The sequence below is a fragment of the Columba livia genome, chromosome 5 (assembly GCF_036013475.1).
Source record: "Columba livia isolate bColLiv1 breed racing homer chromosome 5, bColLiv1.pat.W.v2, whole genome shotgun sequence".
Lineage (NCBI taxonomy): Eukaryota > Metazoa > Chordata > Aves > Columbiformes > Columbidae > Columba > Columba livia.
This window is the reverse complement of record NC_088606.1, coordinates 25,996,070-26,013,371: the sequence shown is the minus strand read 5'-3', so window position 1 is coordinate 26,013,371 and position 17,302 is coordinate 25,996,070. Positions and strand designations below refer to the sequence as shown.

The 17,302-nt window shown below is 43.4% G+C and overlaps 2 protein-coding genes across 7 annotated transcripts; one reads left to right on the top strand and one right to left on the bottom strand.

The window, feature by feature from the left end:
* Positions 1 to 17: 17 nt before the first annotated feature.
* FAM161B (FAM161 centrosomal protein B) lies at positions 18 to 8,651 on the bottom strand. 5 transcript variants are annotated; one of them, XR_010472884.1, is made up of 10 exons: positions 8,470 to 8,651; positions 8,094 to 8,298; positions 6,423 to 6,985; positions 4,494 to 4,831; positions 3,988 to 4,115; positions 3,515 to 3,682; positions 2,930 to 3,029; positions 1,657 to 1,868; positions 1,324 to 1,454; positions 18 to 1,080 (listed from the first exon to the last, which is right to left on the bottom strand). XR_010472884.1 is itself a non-coding variant. In XM_065063971.1 (9 exons), exons 1-9 carry the CDS (start codon positions 8,510 to 8,512, stop codon positions 990 to 992), a joined length of 1,767 nt encoding a protein of 588 aa, XP_064920043.1. In that variant the 5' UTR covers positions 8,513 to 8,651; the 3' UTR covers positions 18 to 989. The 5 variants fall into 5 exon arrangements, 4 of the variants coding, with proteins under 4 accessions (XP_064920043.1, XP_064920045.1, XP_064920046.1 ...); XM_065063971.1 differs by lacking the exon at positions 1,657 to 1,868; XM_065063973.1 differs by lacking the exons at positions 18 to 1,080; positions 1,324 to 1,454 and having other exon boundaries at positions 1,667 to 1,905.
* A 29-nt stretch (positions 8,652 to 8,680) lies between these two features.
* On the top strand, positions 8,681 to 17,053 carry COQ6 (coenzyme Q6, monooxygenase). 2 transcript variants are annotated; one of them, XM_005502477.3, is made up of 12 exons: positions 8,681 to 8,875; positions 9,597 to 9,731; positions 10,352 to 10,410; positions 11,546 to 11,669; positions 12,111 to 12,241; positions 12,603 to 12,710; positions 12,807 to 12,869; positions 13,262 to 13,369; positions 13,787 to 13,989; positions 15,096 to 15,211; positions 15,634 to 15,800; positions 16,890 to 17,053. In XM_005502477.3, the coding sequence occupies exons 1-12, from the start codon at positions 8,716 to 8,718 to the stop codon at positions 16,917 to 16,919; spliced, it is 1,404 nt and encodes a 467-aa protein (XP_005502534.3). In that variant the 5' UTR covers positions 8,681 to 8,715; the 3' UTR covers positions 16,920 to 17,053. The 2 variants fall into 2 exon arrangements, with proteins under 2 accessions (XP_005502534.3, XP_064920052.1); XM_065063980.1 differs by lacking the exons at positions 15,634 to 15,800; positions 16,890 to 17,053 and adding an exon at positions 15,306 to 15,505.
* The last annotated feature ends 249 nt before the right edge of the window (positions 17,054 to 17,302 follow it).

The following is a 17,302-nucleotide window of genomic DNA, read 5'->3' as shown; positions in this document are numbered from 1 at the left end:
CAATGCAGAAACATTGATAGCCATTTAAAAATCTTTTAATCTCAAATTGCTTTGATATAATAATTATCAGAAAACATTCCAGGTGGCAAGGGTTTGTATTTTTGAGATTGTAACTACTGTCAGATAAAGAAAGACCACCAAAGTGTGAACTAGACCATTTAAGATGCCCCAGGGATTTGAGTGCAACATGCTTGACAGGTAATGCCTGATCTTTCTTCCACCAAAGTCCATCTTTGTTATCACAGTAATCGTAGAATTAGGACACCAGCAATCCTACATGATGCATTGTTTAATTACAACCTTCTTCATAATTTTGGTTGTTTTTCAGGCCAAATTAATGACCTAAATTGGTAAGATGTTAAAACAGTTTCAAATAATTAAGTCTTTATTAAAATATCTCCTATACTATTGCTTCTTCCTAATGGAAGGAGCGGTGCTGGTAACAAGTGACTGAAGAGTTAACACCAGAGAAGGACTTCCCTCTGAGTCTTCTGCCCGCCTTCTGCCAAGGTAGGTCAACTCCTGCAATTTTTATTTTCTCAGAAATACCTTGTTTAAAAGCATTCTACCGCAGATATGTGTAAACAAAGGTTTAGTGCACTGAAAGACATTCTCCTCTTTCTGTGTGCTTCTGTGGCATCAACACAAGGAGCTGACACTAGAGGATGCACCGCTTCAATCTTTCATATCTACTTTTATCCAAAGACTGTGCTTCAACCTTTTTATCTTGTTTCCCGTTAAAGAAAGATAAATGGCTCACACTGGGAGCACTTGTGAAGACTAAGGAAGGTTGCAGGGTTTGCTGGGTTGGACAAGACATGCTCTAAACAACAGTTGCTCTTCCTTTCCTTTACTAAGTTCTCACATCTCGCTTCCTCCAGAGCAATTCTTAGGTGTCAGTCTCAATCAGAAAGCTTCTGAGGATTAACCCAGAGAATCTTGAATTTAAAAAAAATCAAGAGATGATCGATGGATTCTTTTGCTAGATCTCATGTTGCCACTTGCTTTCCACTCTGTTCCTCTTGAGGTTCTCCTTCCTGTACAGTACAGTTGTCCTTTTCACGCTGAGGCTTGGGTGCTCTGCAGAAACAGATACTGTCTACTACTGGAAATGGTTCACAGTGCTTACTTGCTGCTTTGCCCCATGCATTAGAATAGAGTGCAGTCACAGTGGTTACGATAGAGAAGCAATGGTGCTTAATAAGAGGAGTGAAGTTGATTTCATTTTGCCTGCACTAGATGATACAAACTGGAATGCTTTCATGAACAAGGCAAATATTTCTACTCAAAGGCAAAAGCTCTGTATTGCATTGTTGTTATTACCTGTGAACATCAGATTCTTCTTCCAGCAAGTCAGTGGCACCTTTCCCTTTTTTCTTTACAAATTCTTCGCTTAGGCCAACCTGCTGCAGGGTGTGTCTGTAGCGACGCTCTGCTCCTTGACGAGCATCATGCTGTGAAATTGAAACTTAAACAGTAATCACATAGAATTGGAGTTTCCCCATAATGGGCAAATTGTTCTAAAGTTCAGGACTGACACTCCTAACAAGAACATGAGAGCAGCAAAGCCACCATCCAGAATTTTTATCATCCATACAGTACAGTACGAAAAACATACTAGGAGAATATCTCATTTGTATCAAAGCCAGAGCTCACCTTTTCCTGCTTCTGTCCTTTTTCTTCCTTCTTCTGCTCTCCTGCTTCTACAGTGTTCCAGTCTTACCAGACTAACATACTTGTGTCTCAGTCCTGACTCTGACACTCAATTTGAGAATATGTGCAAAAAGGAGTTGTGAGAAATTCCAGAAGCACGTTTGCTTGTAATTTGTAAGCACTAGCAACTGCAGAGCTCAATAAACGGAGAGCACCTGTGAAATAGTTTCATACCAGCTCATCTTCAAGAACCTGAAAAACAAGCATCCTGGATCTTATATCCTCATTGCCTCCAAATACACCTTGCAAATTAATGTAGTCTGAGATGATGGTTTTCCAGAGGGACTGGCCAGTTCCTCAGATTAAGGTGTTCTATGTGGAAGGATAGAAATGCTGTCTCACCAGGAGTGAATGCTATCGATACTGCTGAATTCTTAACAACCTGGCAAACATAAATGTTACCAATATTTATCATACAAAGGTGTTCTCTGCCTCCATTAACTACACATCTGAACAGAAAGTCTGACCCAGGAGGCTACTTTCTATTGAGAAATCTTCAATCTGCACATTGTCAATGTATTGTCACTATGTCTCTAACCAGGTATTCTCCCTGCAAGGAGACAGACCTGAGAGAGAAAACCCAGGGGAAGAGATACTTGGTAGTGAGTAAAGACTGTGTTGCACCTCAAGTGCAAAAGAGATTTGCAGATCATATTGTGTGATGGATTAGACATGCTGAATGCAGCCCCAGATAGCAGAGCTGGCGGGTGATGTAAGCGACATAAGTGTCATCAACGGTTCCCTAATAGCGCTTGTGGTACAAAGAAAAAGTGCTCAACTGGAGAGGCTAAGGAAAGAAAAAAAAAAAAAAAGATTTCTAGCCTGTAGTATTCAGGTGCAGAGTAGGTGCTCATATAATTTCTGGTGTGATAAGGCCTTAATTTTCATCATACCATATATTTTGATTGCAATATATACTAGGGACTGGAAAGCTTTACAACCAAGAAATAAGTCTGAGTGTTTTTTCGAGTGGTCAGAAGGATTTTTTAATATACAATTAAATTATAAACAAATAATAATATATTTATAATTTATATTTTTAAACTATACTTGAGTGGCCTTATAGGTATTATTGTAAGTATAGTCAAGAGACTATGCAACCATTTTGACCTTGTTACCCATGAATTAATGGTAGACTAGGCTTCTTAATGCCTGTTTTAGATGAAAACCGAAGTATCCTGTCACCCAGAAACACTGCAGAACTTTGACCAGTTACCTTGGTGACCTGTTCAAAGAGGTATGGTCTGTTCTTGACTCGCAGCTGCATTTCTTCCAGCTCCTTTCTGTATTCTTTTGTTCTTGCTCTCATATTTTGCCTGAAATAGAAAAGTTCCCTGTCAATAAGGTTCCTTCTGACTGTAGCTAATCAGGAATGAGGAATTCTCAGTAACTGTTCTGTCCTTTAAATAGCCCTGGTAATTGTCTTGATTCTGAACGCTGGGCAAAACGCTGCTATTGCTGGCAAGTTACGGACCCATTAGCAAGGCTTTACTACTAGAGTGTAAGCAGAGAACTAGCATTCACATTTTTAGAAAACCTTGTCTTATGTGTGCTTTGCCAACTTACACATCTCAGTTTGTTTGTACAAATTAGTCTCTACAAATGTAAAACTAAAGGAAACCATTCTGTATGGAAAGAGTAGTGTGGAATTGTCAAGAAATGCAAACAAATGTGGAATGGGTATAAGAGCCAAAAAAGTTAGGCTAGGAATGTTCTTAGACCCAATTCCTCCTAAAGAATTATCTGATGATCCCCAGTTAGTAGAGCAAATAGTTATTTCTGTGCAAAATAAGATACTGACCAGTTCTGTTTTGACTTCTCCTTGTGTGTTTCCTCCAGACTTCTGTGTGGATCAAGGGCTTTTGCTCGGCTGTTCACTGACTTTTGGATAGCTTGGCATTTCTTTTTCTGTTTCTCCAGCCAATAAATTCCTTCTTTGTTCCCTTCCTTTTTGCTATCTTGGGAGTATCTATGTAGAAAAAAATATTAATGAGCTCACTTAAGACTGCCAGACTACATGGTATTGGGTATTTCACTTTTGTGGTCCTTTAAGGAGAAAAGCAAAATTTCAGACATACGAGTGTGCAGCTCCCAATCAACTAGGGGGCAGGGCAAGAATTAGCAGAGAAAGAAGACAGAGACACATTCAGGAAAAAAGTATCACTGATGTAGTTGATGTGATGAGGGTAAACACTGATTTTTTTAAAATTCCCCCCACCTCCATTTTGGTCATTTAGTTGGTGTATAGTCTTGTAGGCAAAGTTTTCTACTTACTTAAGAGCAGATTCCCTTTTTCTAGTGGCATCTGTAATATGCACTGGAAGGGTGTTGGAAGAGAGAGAGGAAAGTCCAGTCAGAGAATGACCTTTTTGCACTGAAACCTTGGAAAGTTGCTGAGAATCCTGAAAAAAATGGAACTTCATTCAGTGTATTTATTCACAGCATAGGATCTCCTCTTTTCTTTGTTTACCAAAGATAACAGTTGGGGTATGAGAGCAATGCACTTGTTCTTCTCTCTTCCATTAGCAGGGGTTTATGTGGGGAGGGGGATGAGGGGGAGAAGATGTGATTAGGAGTATGGAAGGGTGGCCTTAGCTGTCATAGCTCATCTTTTTGTGTAGAGTTTTGTTCTCTCTGGTTTGTCCTAGAATTCTGCAGTACTCCCAAGACAAGGGCAGAAGTCACAGGACATTAACCATCCATAAATAAATGCTGTAAATTTAAGAAGTTGCCATCTTGATCAGAGAAAGCAGTACCAGAGAAATATCCAGTCATCTCACCTTTATCTTTTCATTAGCCTGCCTCTGCCTGCCATGGAGATTGGAGGTTCTTAGCTTGAAAGGCTTATTACGAGTTGCCTCTTTGATTTCTTGTCTCCTTACTGCTTCCCTCTGAAATGCCCAGTAAAGTCCTTCAAAATCCGGTATTGTTGGATTAATCCTTGGCTTGAAGCTGAAACTTTTGTCCTGCAAGAAGCCAAGTCTTTCCTGTTTAGTTTTAGTGGCAGTTCGGCACTGAGGCTCCCTCCGACAGTTGTTAGTATCTATAAGAGCTACGGAGCTCTCAAGCAAATCCTTGGCTCTCATTTGAATGCGGATTTCTCTGTAGAGTTCAGCTTCTAATGAATCAAAAGCAAAGCAATGAGAAGAATATGAGTGATATAAAAGGCTATAAAATTGCCACTGCACAACTCTAACCTTTTATTTATGATGGCAGCTACACGTATAGGAGAGACCAGACCTCCTTTGTTCTCTTTCCCCACCCTCCAGCCTGTCTCGCTTCTGCCTCCCATGAAAAAAAAAAATGAAAGATACCAGAAAAAACAGGGGAGAGTCTCTTTCTTAGGCATTAACCTCTAGGTATCTCTTTCACTTATCAGAACAAGTTACTGAAGAGGCATTCTTTTCCTGTTCCTGTTCTAGGAGCACCAGATCACTCGTGCCCTTTGTGTCGCAGAAGTGTTGTGTTAATTGAGGTTCTACTTTTCATACAGAACTGCATGTCATTGTGTTGACTGTGTGATTAAAACAAGCCATTCAAATATAATTCTCAAGGATAATGGCTTTTCTATGTAATATCCAGCAATGTTTGCCTATATTGGAAAATATTTTAAGTAACAAGCATTTGGTGGATGGATCATGTCTTGTGACTTCTGTGACAAACCTTCCATAGAAAAAATGTTTCAGGGTACAGCGTCAAACGGAGTCCTTTCCAGTGCAGCACTACATTTTTGTGAAAACAAACAGTTTGCTGTTGGTTGTGTGTGTTTTTTCTTTTAGAAAAAAAATCAATACTGCTGTTTGCAGAATAAGACTTTTTTTAAGTTTATTTAGAAGTTTGCATTGACTGAGGTATGAAATGTTAATTTGTCCTCCCTTCTGATATACCAGATAGAAGAGGGGTTTGTCCTTTGTTCTCTAGTAAAAAAAAAAAAAAAAAAAAAAAAGGGAAAAGCAATGAGGATTACCAAGGACTGGTTTAGGTCCTATATTCAAACATGAAGTCTGTACAGCTTACCATCTGAAAGGAAGTGAGCAACAAGAAAACTTCCATGACTGTCCCTCTGACTGGAATGGTCCTGGCACCTACCTCCCCTGTTTTAAGAACTTAATAAGAAGGTGGAAAGTGAGTGGGAAGGTAACTGAAAGCATCGGAGAATGGCAGGAGGGACTGGACAACTGCACTAGCCCTTAGAACTGACCTGATTTCCTGTTTTGGGCTCATGATATAACTTTTTCCTAGGGGTCCTGTGCACCACAGATCACTCAGGTGGGAGTAAAATTGCCAGTTCCAAGAGACTGCACAGACCTGGGATGCTTCTGGCACTATTATCTGTCTTCACATTTGCGCCACAAATAATCTGGGTCCCTTAATGTAAAATCCAGTGCAGGGAAAGATTTGCAAACTGTCATGATTTGCAGCAAAAGGAGCATGGAAATCTGTCTGAAGAGTACAATGTATTCATGTGTGCTGGGGAGTGGTACAGAACTCCTGATGCTGATACAAGACTACTACATTTAGGACACTCTGTATCTAGATGAGATGGAATGACCAGTGACTCACAGGAGAGCGGACAACACCAGGGGACGTAATGGTATTTGCTTTATACTCCAAGTAACACCCTATGGACCATGATCCTACTTTCCAGCATGGAGACAGTGATGGACAGGCAGGGAGTTGTCTTTACAGGAAGAGCCCTGGCATTTTACCTTTGAGTTTATCTCCAAGCAGTGAGTCATAAGTAGATTTAGGCACTTTTTTACTGACTTGCTTCAGTTTGGAGCTCTCATTTGTGGTTGCTGCTGCCAGGAACTTTTGTCTGATAGCTTCTTTCTTTTTCTCCTCCTTCTCCAAGAAACTGAAGGGCCGCTGGGTTGCAAGTAGCAGCTCCTTTCTTTTCTGTGTTGCTATTTGCCTGCGAATCTCATTCTGCTCCATTATTTCCTGATAAAGGGGCAGAAACACATGGGCAGGTACAGGCTGCGCCCGAAATTGTTTCTGACATTCAGCTTCGTCCTGGCTTTGCCTTTTGTCTCTCTGTTTGTCTAGTTCAAGAAACGTGTAGGACTTCATCAACTGGGACTTTTGGTGAGCTTCCCGCAGTGTCATTTTGAAGGGCTGAGGGATGGTGATGGAAGGAATCCAGGGAGATGAAGCGCTTTTTGGCCTCAAGCGGGATTTAGGAATCAAGTGAGGCTTTGGCTGATCCCATGTACTGTCCGAGGTGAGGTCAATCAAAGAACTGGACTGCCTTTTGTTGCCAGATGTACGACTAAGACAAAGAGAGTATTAAGGGAAAATACAAGAAATTATTAAACAATAGAATTAAAAGAAGGGAGAGGCTGTTGATTACAAGAAAGATACCGTGGGCCGAGCTGGTCGACAGGCCCAGGGCTTATTGTTCTTGGGCTCTATATTTGGCTTTGTTACCAAAGTTCGCAAGCAGAACTTTGCTTTCCATTTTCCATAGGCATTTCCATGTATAAAACCAGTTAGGCCTACTTAGCTTTGTAATGCAATACATTATGCTGCTAGTACTCTATTGCCAGAAAGGCCACCAGTGAATCAAAAAGTTCTAGGTTCAGGATAGGTGGCTGATAGCTACTCAACATAAAGGACAAGCTCAGGAGAAGCAATAAATTATGCACACAGATGCACAAATCTTAATAAGCAGTACTAAGCACCAGAATTCCTAAGACACTGATGGAAGGGCTATTACAAGGAATCGCTTTAATGCCAGTCTTAAGAGGTTCAGCTGGAAACTTTGTAGCTGATAAGACCATATGATTGATGATAAGAAAAAAAACAAGACTATCATGACTCTTATTGAAATAGCAAACATCTCATAGGATGCTTGAGGGTGATTGTGAAACTGAATAAATGTTTAGGGATGGAATAAACACAGGGAAAAGGAAGGATCAGTGCGGACTGAGAACAGGAAAAGGGGGAAATGCCGATCACGTGTGAACCTGGTCAATACTCTTGGCTGGTGATTGCTGAAGTCTGTTCTTCATAAACTATTTCTTCTGTATAAGAGCATGTGTGTGATCTTCTAGTGAACTTCAAGCTGGACTAACCACAAAGAAAGACCAAAGATCTGAGAGCTAGAAGCTGGAGACTGCAGCACTGAAGACTGGATTCTGGATAGAAATGTGTGTGACCTACTAGCAAATTTTCGTCATGATCAGCAGGAATAGGCAACCCGCTGTTCATGTTTTATATGAACGCTGCTTATGTGGGCACCTCTTGGCCCCATCCTCCCACCTGTGAATATATTTGTGGCCAGCATTTTGGTGGTATATACGCGTGGAGTTCACGCTCCGCCTTGTTGCTGGTCAGCAGCAGCAGGAATGCCGCATCCTTGCCAGGCACCATCCTACCTGAGAGCCTCCCACAGCTTGTCACGCAGGACTGCCGCCTCCCGCCTGAAACCCTCGAGCTCCTCATCCTCTTCAGGTACCCCCAGGTCATCCTTTAGCTTTTCCTGGTACGGTAAGCCCGTTTCTGACGGAGAGCACCGGCCTCCCATCCTGAGAGGCCTCACCCGGTGGCGGGCTGTTACAGCCTGAGGTGGTGCTGTGTCACCTGGAAGAAAACAAACAAAAAGAAGCGATAAACGCTCGTTTCGGGGAGAAAAGCCCAATCTCCATGCCCGGGCTCGGCGCTCCCGGCTCTACCTCAGCCCCGGCGGCGGCGGCCGCCGCCGCCGGGGCTGAGGTAGAGCCGGGAGCGCCGAGCCCGGGCCGCTGCCCTTACCTGCAGGCCGCCGCTTCAGCCCTCCGACGGCGCCAATGCCCATTCCAGCCAATCAGCGAAGCCGATAGCGCTTCATGCCCGCCTTCTCGGCCTCAAGTAGCCAATCAGACTCGAAGACGGACGGCGCCCACCGCTGGGGAAAACAAGTGTTTTGTGTAGCGCCCGCCCCCAGGCAGGCTGCGTTGTCATGGTTTTTCGGAGAGACTTCCGCTGGGAGGCGGTTGGCGTGTCGTCACTTCCGCAGAGATGGCGGTTGTGTGTGGTAGGGGGTTGCTGGCCCCGCTGGCTGGGCGGTTGCGGGCCGGCCCGCGGGCTCCGCTACGCTCTGTCGCCGCCGCCGCGCCGCTCTACGATGTGGTGGTGTCGGGCGGGGGGATGGTCGGGAGCGCCATGGCCGCCGTGCTGGGTAAGGCTGTGACCTTCCCGCCCGCTGCGGGCGGTGTCCCGGGTGCCGTCAGCCCGGCCGTCGCCGTCCCCGCGGGAACTGCTCTCAGGGCCGCCCCGCCGGTGGCGGACTGGCCCTCCTGCCGTGCCGCGGTGCTGTGAGGGCTCGGGGGTCTTCGGTCCTCCTGCAGTGTGTTGGGTGAGTTCAGCGAGTGGCAGGTTTTGTGTCCCGCTGTCCTCGCTGTCTCACCAGTGCCACGGAAAACATCATAGCGGGACCTTTGCCGAAACCTTCGTGTTTCAGCGTGTGAAGTATCGGGTACTTTTATAAGGGGACCGTAGTGATTAATCCATGTTGGTGATAGTGTGATATAACTATGTAGTTACCATTTAGGATCTTAATGTTCAAGATCCTGTTCTGGAGTGTAAAGAAGAGCAAAAGGGCAGAGATCCTAAGCAATAAGTGATTTGCCAAGAATAAGGGTTTACCCTCCAAACTTATCATTGTTCTGCTTGTATTGTTGACCAAGACCACAGTGGAATTGAGGCAGCATAGGGATCCTCTCCAGCACTGACATCTAAGGCTAACATATGGATTTGGGACCTTTCAAAACATGAAATTATGTTATGCACAATCTAGAAAACATGTTCTATCGTATTATAAAAATGCATAGATCCAAAACTAAAAAATGATATTTTTTTGGCAGAAGCATTGTAACAAAGCATATGTTTTTGTATTTTAGGGCATGATATCCATTTTCATGATAAGAAGATTGCTTTGCTGGAGGCTGGTCCTAGGAAAGAATATGACCGCATGCCAGAGAGTTACAGTAACAGGGTCAGTTCCATCTCCCCAGGATCAGCAACCCTCCTAAGCAGTAAGTAGGACTTCTGTTGTGTACATTTTTAACCGTATGTTTGAACTGGTTTTATTTTGTTTAAACAAAACCCCTTTGAGCATGTGCTGTCTTCATCCTAAACTCAGTGGAATTATTTGTCTTTGCCTCTTAGTATTCTATATGCTGAATCAAGCTTCTCTTGGTAACAGCAAACTGTGTTCTGGTACCTTGGTCTGATTAGTTATATAAACATTTGGGACATTACTTATTGCTCGGTACTCTGGAAACTCACTTCTTGTGATTAATTTTCATTTTAAATAGAGATTTGAGTCTTGATTCTTCATGGAGAAAGAAGTGTTCTAAACAATGATGCATTTCTGTGTCTGTTTTATTACTCAGTGACAGGACAGTGAGAGTTGACTGTTAAGTTACAGTGTTCATGGAAAGCTCTTGTGTCTTTTCCACTGGCTGGTGCTGACAGTAAAATAATGTGAAAGTATCAAGGCAGACCTGGCCCTGTTGAGGGATGATGCGAGCAGTGTCTGGGCACTGAGAGTGAGGGAGGGAGGAGGATGTGGAGTGACCTTCAGTTTTGTTTGGGTCTCAAGGTCACATGTGAACCAGTATCTCCACGCATTTGTGTCCTTTTTCTCTTTCAGGTTTTGGTGCCTGGGATCATGTCTGCAGTCTGAGACTCAAAGCGTTCCGGCGAATGCAGGTGCCTTACTTAGGGCTGTAAATGCGCTATATGTCTGTCTACTCTGAATTCTCAGGAGTACTTACATTAATGTTCCAAGTATGATTTTGCTTTGGAAAAGGGCAGGTCATGCTTATTATGATTCCTGTTACTTCTTTGGGGGTAGCAGTCTACTCAGAAATACCTGTCCTCAGTTTTGGCGTTACAGGATGAGAGGTTGATTCCTAGTGGAAGCTGTAGATACTCAGGCATGGGTGCTAGTCAGGAAATAAAGGTAAAGGTGTGTATTGGTTTTGGCTGTGACTGAGTTAATTTCCTTCATAGTAGCTTGTGTGGGGCCATGTTGTGGATTTGTGCTGGAAACTGTTGATAGCCCAGGCATGTATTAGCTATAGCTGAGCAGTGCTTACACAGCGCCAAGGCCTTTGCTGCTTCTCACCTTCCCAAGAGTGAGTGGGCTGGGGCTGCACAAGAAGCTGGGAGAGGACACAGCTGGGACAGCTGACCCCAGCTGACCACAGGGATATTCCACACCATATGATGTCATGCTCAGCAATAAAAGCTGGAGGAAGAAGGAAAAGGAAAGGATATTTGGAGTGATGGAATTTGTCTTCCAAAATAACTGTTACATGTGATGGATCCCTGCTGCCCTGTAGCTGGCTGAACACCTGCCTGCCCATGGGAAGCAGTGAATGAATCCCTTATTTTGCTTCGTGTGGGTGCACGGCTTTTGCTTTGCCTATTAAATGGTCTTAATGTCAGCTCGTGAGTTTTCACACTTATACCTCTCTGATTCTCTTGCCCATCGCATTGCAGGGGTGTGAGTGAACAGGTGCATGGTGCCGACCTGCCTGCTGGGCTTAAGCCACAGCAAGGTGGTAAGGGACCTTTATATTTTAATTATGTAACAGGGAAGTAGGGATAAAAAACTTTCTTTGCAATTAGTTTTTGAAATGAAGCAAGATCATTGTATGAAAGGAATTATGTCATGTACTTCAGTAGCTGAGAATGGAGGGTAATCCAGGATGTTTCCTCTAGTTCTGTATTTCTAGATTGCCACATCCTTTTCCTGTTAGGATGGATACATTCATAGTCCCTGAAAGGCACAGCACTTCTTTATCATGTATCTTCATGGAGTGTTTTTTTTCCTTTGTAGGTGTGGGATGCTTGCTCAGAAGCCATGATTGTTTTTGAGAAAGATGACTTAGATGATATGGGTTACATAGTGGAGAATGATGTCATTATGTCTGCTCTTACAAAACAGTTAGATGCAGTAGCAGGTAATAGACAACTTCTTTAATATTTTCTTTCTTGCAGAGAGCTTTCCATTACTTGCCTTCTGTTGCGTGTGCTAAGTTAGGAGAGGGAGAAAGACAATTCATCTGACAAGTGATTCTGAGACACAGGCAGCTTCTTGAATTGGGGGGGAGGGAGAAATCTGTCTTCCAAAGGCTACACAGCAAGAAAGCAGTTGCATATGTAGTTCTCTAGAACCTAGTTTCTCCAAAAATAGACTTAATGAAAAGATCTATAACTTTCTATCCAGAGCAGGCCTTGCAGTGACAAAGGGTTGGCCATATCTGTTCTTTCAGGGTGCCTTGGGAACTGTAGGGTCAGCTCTTAGGGTGCCATTAAGACATGCGGCCTTTGCTCTTGTAGTGATGTTTCCTTTTTTTATTTCTGTGTCATGCTGTGACTGCGGTACTTTGTGTTCCCATCAGACCGGGTGGAGGTTTTCTACGGGAGCAGAGCAGTCGGGTATACCTGGCCCCTTCCCACTCACAGCTGTGACACAAGCCCTTGGGTCCAAATTGAGTTAGCTGATGGACGCAGACTTCAGACCAAACTGCTGGTAACTAAACTTTTTATTTCTGTTGATCAGGCGTCATCTCTCACCCAAGTCCTTTCCACTGGATTTGGTTCTGATTCCGTGTGTGCCGCTCCACCCACGTGGAGGGCTTGAGTGAGGTGAGTGGCTAACTCTGTCAGAGATGCTATGTGATGCGATGCGCAGCCTTTTCCGTACCTGATGCAAGAAGGCTGTACTGAGTTGGACAAGAGCAGAATGGGCCCCCTTTTCTGGTTTTTTTTTGGATTTTTTTTTTTCGTGAATAAACAAAAAATGCATACCTGCAGGCTGAGTTTTGTAGACTGGAATAGTGGCTTTCTTAGGAGCTGCTGAAGAGATTGCTTTGTATCTCTTTGTTTTGCAGATTGGTGCAGATGGTCATAACTCTGTAGTCCGGAAGGAAGCAGAAATTAAGAACATTGAGCATCAGTACGACCAGTCAGCTGTTGTGGCAACTCTTCATTTGTCTGAGGTGATATTCTGCTAGTTGACTCTTCCGTAAACAGTAGAACAGCTTAAGAAGGTGATCCAGGTTGCTAGTTTGTCCATTTGCTTCTTTCCACCGTAGGCCACAGACAATAACGTAGCGTGGCAGAGGTTCCTTCCCACAGGGCCAATTGCGCTTCTTCCGGTAAGATGACTCGTGGTCTCTGTAGTTCTTTTTTGTTTGGTTGGTTGTGGTTTTTTGTTTGTTTCTTTGTTTGTTTGTTTGTTTTTGTTTGGTTTGTTTGTTTGTTTGTGGTTTTTAGCCTGTTTTCTAGTAACTTTGCTTCTGCTTGTACCTTTCTATGTTGGTTCTTTCTCTTAAGAATTTGTCCATCTCCCCATGACTTTTCAGTTATTGCGCTTGTTTTCCTCTCTTGCCCTCTCACTTTATCCTTGGTATTTCCCACTTGTAGAAAGTTGGGTTGGAAGAGTAAGGTGCAGAGGGACTGGTGTGGGGCAGGGCAGTGGGGAAATCTTTGCTCTGATAGTTTATTTTTGCTTCTTTTGATACTTACTCTTGACATTCTCTTAAACTAGCTGTCTGACACTGCCAGCTCTCTGGTCTGGTCTACATCTCATGAACATGCATCAGAACTTCTTGCTATGGATGAGGAAAGTTTTGTGGATAGCATCAACTCTGCCTTTGTGAGTATCAGCCTTGCGGTGGGTATGAAGCTCTGTTGTAATCATGGGAAATAGAACGGAACCCTACAGCTGAAAGGATAGGCATGGGAGAGGTAGATTACCAAGTTCCTTCCTCTGGCGAGCGTGATATTAAAAAGGCACTTAGCAAAGAAGGGATGACTCCCTGGGACTGAATTAGGTTAATTCTGAAAGTCACAGAAGAAGTAGAAATAAATTTCCAAACAGTGGGAAGGGTAAGCTTATCCTAGCTGGAAACTTTTATGTCCTGAAATGATGAAGATAGTTTCTTCTACTGCGTAATTTTGTCCAAGTGATTAAAATTCAGTATTTGGAGCTCATTCTGATTTTTCTTTTTCAACTAGATTCTTTCATATGTCTAGTTCGATTTAACATCTGAAGATCTGTCTGTTTTTTCAGTGGAGCAATGTAAACCACACGGACTTCATTGATACTGCGGGGGCCATGTTTCGATCTGCTATTTCCCTCCTGAAACCCTCAGGAACTGCTGTCCGTCAGCTGCCCCCAAGCGTGGCTAAAGTAGATCCAGAGAGCCGAGCCATGTTCCCTCTCGGAATGGGGCATGCGACAGAGTACGTCCACCACCGTGTGGCTCTGATTGGGTAAGGTCCCCAGTGGTAGCCCTTGTGTGAGTGGGTGGCGTGTGGTTAGAAATGATGCGAGTGTAGCGACTTCTGATCAACAAATTAGATGGTTAGAAGTAATTTATAGTTTCTGTTTGACTTTATCCAGGCCTGGTTTGTACCATGTGCTCTTGTGCCAACAAAGTCCTTCTGTATAAGTAGCTCTCTGTCCATTGTGTGTGCTTGCTGTTTACATTGTGAGATAATTATTTCCCTTTTCTGGCTTGTGTTCAGTGAAACAATCCTGTATCTCACGCTGGACCTGTACTTCCACAAACACTGGAGCAGCCATTCTGTGTGCCAGTCTGAGTTTTAAACTCACCATTCTTGAACATAAATGTCAAAGGGATGTCATAGGCTCTTGTAGGGTGGTCTATAGAAATAGGAAAATATCTTGTCTTTTACATGCTGCATGGGCTTTTTTGTCCACCACAGCTGCAATCAATGCACTGGTAGCTTATAGTAATTCCCATGCCATATTACACTGCAGATACTTTTTGTCTTTCCTGCTTGTGAGCCACTCTGCTTGGCAGCACTCTGTGCTTTACAGCTTGGTGAAGTGCGTGATCTTATATTTCATACCCAGAAATAATTTCATTTCTTTAAGACTCCCTTATCAATGTCTGGCTTTGTCCTTTATAGATACATCTACTCATAAAATAATTTGATTTTGGTTTTATTCAACAATGTCCCACTTTGCCTTTGTATTCATGATATCTGTCTACTTTGTGTTTGTGAAATGTGCTAGTGAGGTACCTCCTGTTGTGCTGAGTTCACTTACAAAAACATTAAGGCCTGTTCCACATGTGATCTGAGAGAGGACTTTGGCTAGTCAGCTCTTTATAATTTTTCCTTTCAGAACTGCTTTTTGTTATCTCCCCTTTGTCTTGCTTTTTACAACTGGAGAGGCAGGCAGGTAGTTCAGCGTAGCATGCAAGGAGGTACTGGGTAAAGCACATGTGCTGCTGTAAGATGGTGTTCGTTGCGAAGAGGTGAGGAGTGCTATACTGATCCTGTCTGGAGTTTGTCAGCTGTTACAGCTTTCTTCAAAAAGGAATATAAATTTCTGTCTTCTCTTCCTCCAGGGATGCAGCACACAGAGTCCACCCACTTGCAGGACAAGGTGTAAACCTGGGCTTTGGTGATATTGCATGCTTAGCTCATCACCTCAGTGTAGCAGCTTTCAATGGGAGCGATCTGGGTAAGAATCCAGGACAGTGAAGTGGCCGTAAGAGACTGATTGGTCTTACAGGCCTTCACTGCTAACAGCAGGACAAGCATTACCTCTCTTGCAGGTTAAGGGTGCTGCTGGCTTGTGTTTGACAGGCACAAGCACCTCTGAAGCAAAAGTGTTCTGCTGCACATTGGCTGTGGAGCAGTTATGGATGCCTTTCCATCCCACAAATCTCGAAGCTGCTTTAAAACAAAAAGGAAGTTCTGCAGGATGGTAGTTGACGAGGTGGTGAGATGAAGAGCACTACGTGGCGGAAGGAGGCCTTTATTAAGATGGACCATTTCTCTGTCCTGTGTTTTCAGTTGTCAGTGGAGACTGCTATATAGATAAGATGCACAATTGTTTGTAGCAAGTAAATTTTAATAGGAGCACTCAATTATCTCTTCCAGGCTCTTTAAAACATCTCCTAAAGTTTGAGACAGAACGGCAGAGGCACAATGTCTCCTTCATTGCTGCCACTGATGTGCTCAAGAGGCTTTACTCCACGAGGCTGGCTCCTTTGGTGTTGCTGAGGACGTGGGGATTGCAAGCAACAAATGCCCTGCCTCCTCTCAAAGTAAGAATCTCACTTTAGTGGGGGCCCTGCAAAGAGTGTGGAACTACTCTTGAAGCATACACGAGTTGTGAAGATTTTTTTTCTTTAAAATTAAGCATTTTTGGTTGGAAAATGCTGCTTGTGAGGTTTTGTGGCCTGAATAAGCCTGAGAAGTTCCTGACTGTGTTGAAACTGACAGCTCAGACATAACTAGTTTCTCTTGCAGCACCAGGGAAAATAAGGATCTAAGTGTGTGTTCTGTATCAGTAGTTAGATGTTAGAAGTCATTATTTTGCTATGGCATGAAAATGTGGAACCTTGAACTGTATTCCAGAAATGCACTACAAAAAAAAAGCCCTACAAAAACACATCTTCAGCAAGAATAAGATGTCAGGTGACTTGACAGATGTGCTGTGCAGCTCAGATGGCTGTTTTCTGTACTGTTTTGCCTTGTTAAATTGTTCCCTCGTGGCAGAAGTGCAAGTCTCAAATGGAAGTTACCTGAGAAAGGCAGCGGTGAGGAGGTTCAGTCTTAAACAGGCGCTCTCTTTGCAGCCTGCCTGAAGTCTGCACCATCTTAACCTGGTTGCTGGATTTTCATGAGGTTCCTTGAGCCACCTGCTCTGTAAGCTCCCAAGCACCCTCAAAGCAGATTCCTCGTTTCTGGATTTGGATGCTTTATTCCACAAATCAAATCACCTTATTCCAGTTAAACACAGGTGGCCTGTTTCCTTTGTGGTAGAGTCATGGTTGAGACACTACATGAGTTGAAGAGCAGTAGATTGCTCAGTAGTAGCTGCCATTGACAATGCTGCTGCTTCAGTGCTCACATTTTTTTTTTCTGTTTAAAGCAGAAAACCAAATGAAGACTGCTTTTTCTGAGCACAGAACCTGTTGTAACACCTGTTTTGTGCAGCTTGGGAGGGAAAGGAATGCTGCAGCTTCTTCCGTTTTCTAGCATACAGGGATGGGTGCTCTGCACTTGGCTAGAAAGATCAACAAAGAACTGTTTTTCATATATTTAAAAAGGAACATGTCTACAGCTGCTTTCTAGAATGTATGCTTACTACCAGTTTACAAATCACTTATCTTTTTATTTCCCCTTTTTAGGAGCAAATCATGGCTTTTGCCAGTAAGTGATCAGTTGTCAGTTTGGAACAGCAGCTTGCCAGGGAATGCATTGCCCTTGGAAGGACTGGGACTGACTTGAATCTTTGAATTGTGCTATTTTAATTTAACAATAAAGCTGAGGGATTGAGCTGTGTATTACATCATCCACTGGTTTGTGCAAAAGCTGTCTCATCTGCTCTCCTCAAGAGGATTTGTGGTCTCTTCCTGTAGTACCATGATGTCTTCAGCCACAGAACAATCTGTACAATGTGCTTTTAATTTTGGCCTTTTGAATTGAAGACGGAGGTGGAAACAGTGGTCTTTTGGCAAACACAGTGCTGAATTTTGCCAGCTACAGTTTCTGCTGCTTAATTATTTCATTTTTTTCTGATGTGATTTCTAGAGCTGCAGTG

Coding starts and splice junctions, on each gene's coding strand:
- FAM161B (XM_065063971.1), bottom strand. CDS start 8,512: ATGGGCATTGGCGCCGTCGGAGGGCTGAAGCGGCGGCCTGCAG. Junction 8,299..8,469: donor GCTGAAGCGGCGGCCTGCAG/GTAAGGGCAGCG, acceptor GTTTTCTTCCAG/GTGACACAGCACCACCTCAG. Junction 4,832..6,422: donor GCTTGGAGATAAACTCAAAG/GTAAAATGCCAG, acceptor TTGATTCATTAG/AAGCTGAACTCTACAGAGAA.
- COQ6 (XM_005502477.3), top strand. CDS start 8,716: ATGGCGGTTGTGTGTGGTAGGGGGTTGCTGGCCCCGCTGGCTGGGCGG. Junction 8,876..9,596: donor CGCCATGGCCGCCGTGCTGG/GTAAGGCTGTGA, acceptor TTTGTATTTTAG/GGCATGATATCCATTTTCAT. Junction 13,990..15,095: donor CACCGTGTGGCTCTGATTGG/GTAAGGTCCCCA, acceptor CTCTTCCTCCAG/GGATGCAGCACACAGAGTCC.